At 43.9% G+C, this 10288-nt stretch overlaps 1 protein-coding gene across 1 annotated transcript; it reads left to right on the forward strand.

Annotated features, from left to right (window-relative positions):
- The first annotated feature begins 722 nt into the window (after window positions 1–722).
- Window positions 723–8130, forward strand: eif4ebp3l (eukaryotic translation initiation factor 4E binding protein 3, like). The gene is made up of 3 exons (XM_033974362.2): window positions 723–1224; window positions 6328–6501; window positions 7547–8130. The coding sequence occupies exons 1-3, from the start codon at window positions 1092–1094 to the stop codon at window positions 7573–7575; spliced, it is 336 nt and encodes a 111-aa protein (XP_033830253.1). The 5' UTR covers window positions 723–1091; the 3' UTR covers window positions 7576–8130.
- The last annotated feature ends 2158 nt before the right edge of the window (window positions 8131–10288 follow it).

Raw genomic sequence — 10288 nt, forward strand, 5'->3', positions numbered from 1 at the left:
GATTAATAAACCCAAAGGTCCGTGTGTGGCCCCGGGGCCGTAGTTTGCTGATGTCGAGCCTAAACCCTGACTCAGTCTCCGTGGTTCACGCTCTGAGCCTGACCGTGTTATTCCTCTAACCCTGAGTTTAACCAGAGTCTGCTCTTGAAGGAGAGCTCTGGTTGGTCAGTCTCAGCTCCTGAATCTTTAAACTAAAACACGATAAACTGATTAAACATTCCTTTTATATTAAACCCCTGGATCTATTAAAAATACAATATTAAACGTGACTGATCTGTCACATGACCTGTCCCTCTGAGATGGACCCTCCTCTGTTTACTGTTGCCATGGTGACTCCTCTGCTGACCTCTGTTGACCTCTGCTGACCTCTGCTGACCTCAGGCTTTACCCTGTGAGTCTCATTCTGCTCTAAATCTGTTGAGTGAAACACAAAGCTCTGACAGTCTCAGGGGAGATGAACTTTCATCTGAACCCACAGATATTTAAACCTCCTGTGAGGCAGGGCCACGGGCTGCAGGGGGCGCTGTTGCAGTGAAATAAACCCAGCTCTGTGAGTGCGCTGCTTTTGTTGAACTTGATCTGCAGGTGGATGAGTGTTTGTCTGGAGGAGGTGCCTCAGGTTTAAACCCCGCCCCCACAGAAGCCCCGCTCAAACAAAACGAGCGCACCCTCTGCTCTGCCCACGTGACTCACCACGTGGCCCTCACAGAGTCTCACCCCCCGCACAAAAACACCACGAGCTGCAACAAACCTGCAACAAACCTGCAGCACGTGGAGGAGAGCCCGAGGAGCCGAGAGCCGAGAGCAGAGAGAAGAGAGCAAAGAGAAGAGAGCCGAGAGAAGAGAGCAAAGAGCAAAGAGAATAGAGAATAGAGCCGAGAGCCAAAACACAGACCCAAGAGCCGAGAGCGACGAGTCCATCTTAATCTGTGATTATAAAACTGTTGGCGGCAGAGGTCATAGGTCAGTCTGTGCTCATCCCCGTCTGACCACCTCCACTGACACAACCTGGACAAACACCTCCACTGCTCCACATCACCTCCAGACCTCCTCCACACCTCCTCCACTGCTCCTCCACCCTGAGCACCGCCATGTCCTCATCCGGGAACCAGGTGAAGAGCGTCCCGATCCCCACGCGCGTCCTGACCCTCAAGGACTGGTCCCAGCTGCCGGACTGTTACAGCCAGACTCCAGGAGGGACTCTGTTCTCCACCACACCCGGAGGTAAGAGCTGGAGGTCTGCAGGTGGAGGCTCTGCAGGTGGAGGCTCTGCAGGTGGAGGCTCTGCAGGTGGAGGCTCTGCAGAGCTGTGCTTGGTGATGATTATGCTAATTAACAGCTGCCTGTAGCGGTGAATTAAAGTCGCACCCAAGAACTTCATCCTCAGGGTCTGTAAATATAAACCACTAGACCAGAGGAGGAGGCTCAATGTTTTACCACAACAGAGTCTGAAAAAGCTGCACTCTGCACTTTTACTTCTGCTTTTTCACGTCATCTCTTGTTATTGCATTTGCCTCTTTAAATTATCTGTGAACACACACTCTGTGAACACACACTCTGTGAACACACACTCTGTGAACACACACTCTGTGAACACACACTCTGTGAACACACACTCTGTGAACACACACAGACTTGGAGCCTCAGTGTTTGTGTGTGTGCAGAGTCAGGCTGCACAGTGGACTGTAATGGAGTCAACCTCACTATTTGGGCAAAGTTGTGCAGGTGTAAACATGTAGTGAACATGCAGTACATATGTAGTAAACATGTAGAGAACATGTAGTAAACATGTAGAGAACATGTAGTAAACATGTAGAGAACATGTAGTAAACATGTAGAGAACATGCTTTGAACATGTCACGGGGTCTTTGTGGAAAAGCTTCTACAAACATGCTCTGAAATGCATTGAAGTCTTGGGTTGCTTTATCAGTTCATATTTCAGTTGTGTCAAAACTGTTGGAGTTGTTTAGTGTGCAACTTTTTAACTTTAAACTAAAAAACATGAATGTTCTTCCTGTTCCGTTTGTTCATGCCAAGGCACATAGCAGCTGTATTTATGCTAGATGTCTGATTATTTTGTTTTAGATGCCAACAAAATGAAATGGCATGAGGAAATAAATGAATAAATACATAAATAATCTGATTACAATCACAGAAGTTGTCAGAAAAATGCACTTAGTATTGTTTTAACTTGTGCAGCCCTGTAGACTTGAGTTAAACTACATTACTCAGTTTCAGATGATGTAAAAGTGGGTCAAACAGCACAGCTCCTTTACCTCATGACAAAGTGAGAGGATTTAACACAAACCGTTAAATGGTAAACAAAAGTGTCCAAAGCTCCCTGGACACACGCTGCAATAGCCTGTTTTTGTCTTTCATAACAGAGGCTTATATAAGTGTCTTACACAACACAAACGGCTCGTCTTAAACTATATGCCAAATGCATCTACCATAGATACATATGATGCAATCCCCCTTTTATTTAACAACAACAGAAGTGTGAGCTCGTGACCCGAGTTCTGCTGTGGGCGGATCACACGGCCTGCTCCTGCTGTCGTCTGATTGGTCCGTGGAGGAGTCAGGCAGCCCCTCGACGTCCAATCACGACAAAACTTTGTGCGAGTTCAGAACTGGCCAGAACATTATGTACGAGTTATGATTGACACATACAGAACACAGGGAAATGAGGAAGTGTTTTGTACAGATCTGCTGACTGAGGGAAAGGTGATTTGTAAACACGGTTACGTCACGTTCAACTTTTGACTTTAAATTTAACTGTGAAATCAACAATGGGAAACACACAGCAGCTCAAAATACAGTTTAAAATGATTATTTATGTATTTTTTCTCTTTATTTGTGCAGGGAGAGCCTCAGGAGAGAAAACAAATACAAGTCCATTTAAAACACTAAAAACTGGTGCAGGTGTGACTGTGCAAAGACAAACTGTAAACCTCTGAAGTGGCATTTAAAAAAGACAAATCTGTTTTTGCAAATTAACTTTAAATATAGTAATAATAAAAATAAAAAATGTATTGAGAAAATATGTTTTTTAATTTAAAGTTTAAGGATTAATAAAGGAGTGAGACTGTTGTATTAATTAATTTATTATTAATTTATTAATGTCAAAAGTCCTCAAAATGGCGCCTGTGAGACTAAATGTAAAGCCATGAATAGTTTGAAATGTTTCAGAATGAATAATGACAGTAGAAAAATAATGTTATGTAAATGTGTTCAGTACAATCCGAGGTTTAAAGGCAAGTTTTCTTTGTTCCACTCCTTTTTGGGCTTATATAAGGATTAATTTGTGAAATGTGCTTTAAGTGAACCCCATAAATGTGCTCGAAATAAATAAAAGACATTAAAATCGCAATACAATAAACTGAAACATAAATGATCACAAATAGTCATAAATAATCATTCATAATCATTCAAATAAACGGTCAGGACTGTTGTATTAACCAACTGTATCTGGATGCATTTGAAAAGTCCCCAAAATGGCGCCTCTCGCAGTAAACAGACCTCCCTGAATAGTTTGTACGTGCGTTACGAGTCTGGCACCTTCTGAAGCAGCTTACACTTGCATTCCTGCCCCCTCTCCATGCCCCAGTTCCCCCTGTCTCCTCCCTCGCTCGCGCCCCTTTGTCCCGGGATACGCTGCTCCGGGACGTTACATAACATGTTTTCCATTTGGCAAAACAGTTCAAACTTCAATGTTTAAGAAGTGAATCAGAGCGCCCCCTACAGCAGAGACGCTCTGTGTTATCACAACAGAGTTTATGACTGGGTGCAGCTCTCACACAGCGGAGGGTAATGTGGTTATTCCAAATATTTATATGGACTTTCGACTTGTATAATCTAAATACAGACAGGGCTGCTTTTTGAGCTTGTGTCTCTATGGTTCTCATCTCTGTGGATCATTCTGTTATAATTTAAACATTTTAAATCACAATATTCTTCTAAAACCACTTGACAAAAGAAACAAATCCAGCTGATTTCAAGTTAGAAAACTGCAGTGTCCAATGGAGCTGACGTCGCCGTAAACTTCGTCACAATAAAGAGGCGTGTAGCTGTAGCGCCCCCTATGGACAGATGCACGTCACACTAGAGCAGAGCATTTTTTTAAGCCAAAATGACGACGCGACGCTGCCGAATCCTACGAGTATCAACGATTAAGAAAATAAAACTGGAGAAGGAAGTGCGGATTTCACAGTGGGCGTGGCACAGTGGGCGTGGCACAGTGGGCGTGTCACAGGTGGAGATTAAGCGGGGGCAGATTGACAAAATGGCGTCTAGGAAATAGTCATTCAATTTCAAACTCCACCTTTACGAGTCATTGGCTTTGTCGTCTTTTATCATTGGCTTTGAGCAAATCAAAAACAGTAATTATTTAAGTAATTTTCTTTGCAAAATTGCAGAATATTCCATTACATTGATCTGTTTATAAAAATGTTGCCCCTGTAGTTTCGACGTCTGCAGACATGTGTTGAAATCCCCTGATTCTTGCATTGGTTAAACAGGTTATTTATAGTTTTGTCATGTTTGTGCTTCCAGATCAGGGATATACAGATAAAGTTTGTGTTGTGATTATTATGAGACAAAAACGATTTAACGATGATTCACGAGTATCGACCCCACGACCAGAACAACAGGGACATCCTCCATTTTGTTTAGTTTACATTATTAAACATGTTCCAATCATAAACAGCCAGAAAAAGAAGCACTTTACATGAATTGAACTTTTTTTTTTTTCTTCAGTTTTTGCAACTTTAGTCCTGAAGTTTCCGTGGGCGCCGCCATCGTCAGTCGGGTTGTTTTATTTTGCGTTAGGACGATCTCAACAGTAAATCACTTCTACAGGGACAGAGCTGTTTTGAAAGATTTTTTTATTTTTATTCTCTTGCGGTTATGACCTGAATACCTGATAATCAGTTAACCTCATAACATTCACTTCCCTCTTCCAGACATGTTAAAATCTGAGCTTTGAGCAGATCCGCCTCGTTTCATTCCATCGCTCTTAGACCTTATTGAAAAACTGCTGATCTCCACGTTTCGCTCGTCCTGCTGTCGAAGAACCAAACACATGGCTCCAATTTGCTGCCTGCGTTTTAAAAAGGATTTCTGTGTCCTCTGGTTTCCAGGAAAAAGCCGCCTCCCCTTCCTCAGCCCGGCCCATAGATGTTCTTGTAGACTAAATAAACATACAAGCCTCCCCAAGAACAAGACCCACGCTGAGATGAGACGAAGGGTTTGATCCTGTGCAATTGAACTCGTTTACATCAGAGTATTTTTATAACTGTTATCAAATGAGATTAACACATTTTACCGTTACTCAGAACTATAAATGTAACTGAGACGATGGGAAGAATTGTAAACAAAAACTTCAGTCTTTTGTTTTTCAAGGATATTCTAAGTCTTTTTCCAGACCAAGGTTTAGTTTGTTTTCATACCTGACAGTTTGGACGGCTCACTAGCGCCACCATAGTCTGTATAAAGAAGTGACCGAGTGAGACGCCACCACAGCTTCAGCTCCAAATGAAGCTCATCGAGGCTCGAGCAGGTATAGAGGCTAATCTGGAGCAGAGTTACATGTTTGAATTCCGACCGCGAGTATCATAGCAACCAAAGAGCCAATCAGGAGCGTGGGCGAGCGCTTAGCAACACTGTCAATCAAACCTATTGCTAACATTCGATGGAGCTGGGAACCGCGCACATGATCACTTCCTGTTTGGAACCCAGCGACTTGCACGTTATCTATGTCTGTTTATATATACAGTCTATGGTGGTCACGTGATGTTGCTGTGACGTGATTGGTCAGCTGATTTAAACTGGTTTTGGTGCCGTTTTCCTCCAAAATAGTTCAAGGAATTTAAATGTCAAGGAAAATTGTAATAAAAAAACAACTCTGTGTTCTGATTCTGGGCTGTTATGATGATCACTTTATCGATTTAACGTTCAGTGTATAAAAGCTGGAACTGTATATTTTGTTTGGGTTTTTTGTAATGAGGTCAGAGGTCAGCTGGAGAGAGCTATTTTTTTGCTTCATTCTGTCGTTTTATTTGTTGCAGCTTGTGCTTTTTTACTGTATAATTAAAAATAAGTTTTCTGGGATTATCTTGCATCACTTTTCTCGTGTCAGTGGGTTAAATGTCTCTCTGCAGTGGTGTTTTGTGGTGTTTTGCGTTGTTTTGTGGCGTATCGTGTTGTTTCGTGGTGTTTCGTGGCGTATCGTGTTGTTTCGTGGCGTGTCGTGCTGTTTTGTGGTTCAAATGTTTGATCTTTACAGGCCGATATTCTGAGTTTATATTTTTGATTCTCTTGTGATTCCAGGCACCCGCATCATCTACGACAGGAAGTTTCTGTTGGACTGTAGAAACTCGCCCATCGCCCGGACCCCCCCGTGCTGTCTGCCCCAGATCCCAGGGGTCACAGTACCAGCCACACACCCCCTGGGCAAACTGCAAGAGCTAAAGGAAGAGGAAGAGGAAGAGAAAGAGATTCCAGGTAAATGTTGACTTGAGTTTCAGTGCAGTAAATGTCACACAAAATACAGAGTTGAGTCTCTTTAAGAATGGACTTTCTTAGATACACAAATCATCACGAGCTCAGTAACTTTCACGTCTGTGCGACTATATCAGGTCACAGCATCAACACTGAGCCTAAATCAGTCATTTGTGGCTTAGACAAACACACGTGGGACATCTGACCTGACGATGACCTCGTGTATTTGCGTCTCTTTTGTTGAACTTGTGCTGAGCGCGGCTCTGATCTGCTGACAGACCACAGCAGGACGGGCCTTGTTCGGTGTTCGGGACATGTGCCCTCTCCACATGTTGGTCTGCTCTGTCTCTGCCCTGTGACTCTGCCCTCTGGTGCCCTGTGCTCTATGGGGCCCCATGGTGCTCTATGGGGCCCCATGGTGCTCTATAGGGCCCTATGGAGCCCTGTGGTGCTCTGTGAGGCCCTGTGGAACTCTAAGGGGTACTGTGGTGCTCTATGGGGTCCCATGGGGCTCCGTGGGGCTCCGTGGGGCTCCGTGGGGCTCCGTGGGGCTCCGTGGGGCTCTGTGGGGCTCTGTGGGGCTCTGTGGGGCCTCATGGGGCCCTGTGGGTCTCTATGGGCCCCTGTGGGGCAGACATCACTGTAGTTTAGACCTCAGAGCAGACAAACCTGAGCTAAAACTCAGTTTCCTAAACGCTCTGATATTGGTCCGTTGGCTCCAGTTTCTCGTGGAGATGTGTGTATTTGTGGTGAAATATTAGTTTTAAAGTCTTTCTGACCCTGGACCTGTTGAATTTGCCTCTGAACGACAGGCTCAGGTCACATGTTCACTGATGGCAGCCGTGTTTTATTGACTGAACTTGGTGAACATGTGACAGAGGAACAGCCTCATGTTTCTGTGTTTGAACTGTACAGGGAGTGTCCAACTGTCCAACTGTGTCCAACTGTGTGTAACTGTATAACTGTGTGTAACTGTATAACACTGTTTTTGACTGTGTTTGACTTTATCTGTTTAACTGTTACACTTTATCTCCTCTGTTCTCCTCAGACGATAGTCAGTTCGACATGGACATTTGAGCGACCGTACTGCCTCCTGTGGAGAGTCACACAAACACCTCCTTGGTCATTTTGACCATTACATGTAAAGCATTTTCACTTTTTTAATAAAAAGCTTTTGTGAGGAACCAAATGGAAAACTCAGGGTGTTTTGGACCCTGGGATGTATTTAGCAAATAAATAGCATTAACTCAGTTGATTGGTTGCTCACTTACTTCAGTGTTGCAGGATTTGGGACAAATCTGTTTTGATTTCATTTTTTTTATCTTTTGTAAATAGTGAAATTGTTTACAACCTGTTTTTTTTAAGTTGGGATCTGGGCAAATGACAGAATGTGAAGTATGTTTAGTTTGATTCCCTCAGAGGGAGGAGCTGTAGAAGGCCACGGTCTCTGACTGTGGGGGGTTTGAGGGGCGGGGGTCACAGGCTGTGGGGGTCACGGGCCTCTCCCTTTACAGTCTCTCCCTGTGGGGGGGGTACAGTCTCTGGCTGTGGGGGGTTTAGGGCCTGCAGTAAACTAAGGGTTTGTTTTGTTGGATGTGAATAATTTGAAATAAAGATTATTCCATCATGGCCTGTGTCGTGTTCTTCATGATTAATCCATATTCAAACATAAAGTTATACAGATGGTTGTAGATGTAGATACAGATTTAGAGATAATGATTTCAGGTCGTTCAGGCAGGAGCATGTTCAGAGCGTCTTGGCTTCATTTCTACCAGACACTTTATAATCTTTGCTCCTCGCACCTTGTGTAACGAAAACATGTGGCCACAGAAACCCAGCGCTGTAAATGAGTTGCATAAGAGTTTAATCTAAAGTGTGTTTTGTGCTTTGAGAGAACAGACTGAAGACGCTCACACAGACAGACACAGCCTCATACGATCAGATTAATTATTTTATTAATCAGATTATTAATAATGATCCAAACTCAAAGCTTCTGTCTGTACATGACCTGACCTGACATTACAGATGTTATGTTTGGATAAGTTTGTAAAAAAACACACCACAGAACAGTTAACTGCTCCTGGGGGTTTGGAGCGATGATGAAGTCTGAGTCGACCCATTTGTGACCACACAGATTCTTCACATTACTCCTGCCTCTGTCAAACGAGGTGGAAAGAAAATGCACTTCTGACTGCACAGAGTGAATGAGGTTTATCGATCTGCGCTGATGGTGGGACCTTCATTAACTTCACTGAATATATGTTTGGAGGAAAAATATCTTATTGATTCTAGTGAGTGTTGAAGTAGTTTTTAAACCAGCTGCTTATGTGTTTGTTCTGTCATTTTTATTATGCCAAACTAGGGCAGTGAAAAAAGTCTGTACCAAGAAACTGACACCAGCATCAAACTCGGAGAAATGGGTCAAAGTTTGATCTTTCCTGCACAGTTTCAGAAGGATCTTGATGCCAGAAATCATGTCAAATCAAACGAGAATATTAATAATAAAACAGATAAAATGCTGGAGATGCAGATGTAAGTCTTGAGGTGATTTCTCCACAGTTTGGTCCTTCAGTTCCTCGGGTTCACGTTGGCGTTGCAGAGATGGAGGTAGCTGCAGAGAACGACTGAAGCTCCTGAGGTGGACTTTGAGGTGAGGAGGTCTTTGAGTTCTCGAGGCAGAGGTTATATTCTGTCCAGACGTTTATGTGGAGCTAGTGGAGAGTCTGTGGTACGAGGGTGATGTGGTCGAGCTTGAGCGCCCCCGTCAGGACCCTGGCAGAACTGTTTTGAAGGCATCTGCCCGACGAGGACGCGCTGCAATAGTCCAACCGGGAGGAGACAGGTGTCGACCGGTTTCTCAGCATCACGGAAGGAAAAGGAGGGATGGATTTTGGCCGTGTTTCGCAAAGGAAAGAACGTTTTGGAGAGATGATGGAACGTCAACGAAAAGTGAGGTGGGGTCAGCAGGAGGAACCAAAATGAGAGAACCAGAGAAAATTTTGAGAGAACCAAATACATTTTACAGACTGGGATTGATGGGAGAGCCAGTTCAGAGTTCAGTTTTCTTGCTACTCAGCTGTAGGACGTTAAGGGACATCTACACCTTGATCTCCTCCAGGCGGGACATGAGAACTGAGGGGTCAATAGGTGAGGCCAGGTCCAGTCTCACACAGAGCTGAGTGTCATCGGCAAAGCTATAGAAGGACACTCCATACTTATCCATGACATGACCCGGGGGGAGTAAATAGAGGCTGAACAGGGTCGGCCCGAAAACTGACCCCTGTGGAACACCATAAGAGACGTGTGGGAGTTGGATTTAAACTGCTCCAGGGCCACATGCTCCGCTCCGTCAGTGCTAAGACCCAGACCACTTCAAGGCATCGTTTATCGTCTGGAGGTGATGGAGGAGGAGCTTGTGGTCGACGATCAAATCCAGGAGTAATCTGACCAGAGCTGAAGAAGCGTCTCGTAGGAGTGAAGACGTTTGGGACGAGCAGCCAAACGTCTTCACTCCTACAGCGTTTTGTCCAGTTTGTCCATATTTAACTTTGGCTTTTACTCTGGATCAGACCTGGACGACTGAGGGACACAGACAATGTCCTTTAAGAGTAAAAAGTTAAAGTATTTCACAGATTTTGAGTCTTCAGCTTCAAATGTGGTGATTTTGATAAAGATTTGAGCTGAACTGAATCAGTTGTTTGTTCTTTCTGTTTTTATTTGTTTAAATTTTGAACGTGTTAAAAATAAACCCTCAGTCTTTTCAGCAGCTCTCACACAGTAAGAAAAATAC

The sequence above is a fragment of the Periophthalmus magnuspinnatus genome, chromosome 10 (assembly GCF_009829125.3).
Source record: "Periophthalmus magnuspinnatus isolate fPerMag1 chromosome 10, fPerMag1.2.pri, whole genome shotgun sequence".
Taxonomy (NCBI): Eukaryota; Metazoa; Chordata; class Actinopteri; order Gobiiformes; family Gobiidae; genus Periophthalmus; species Periophthalmus magnuspinnatus.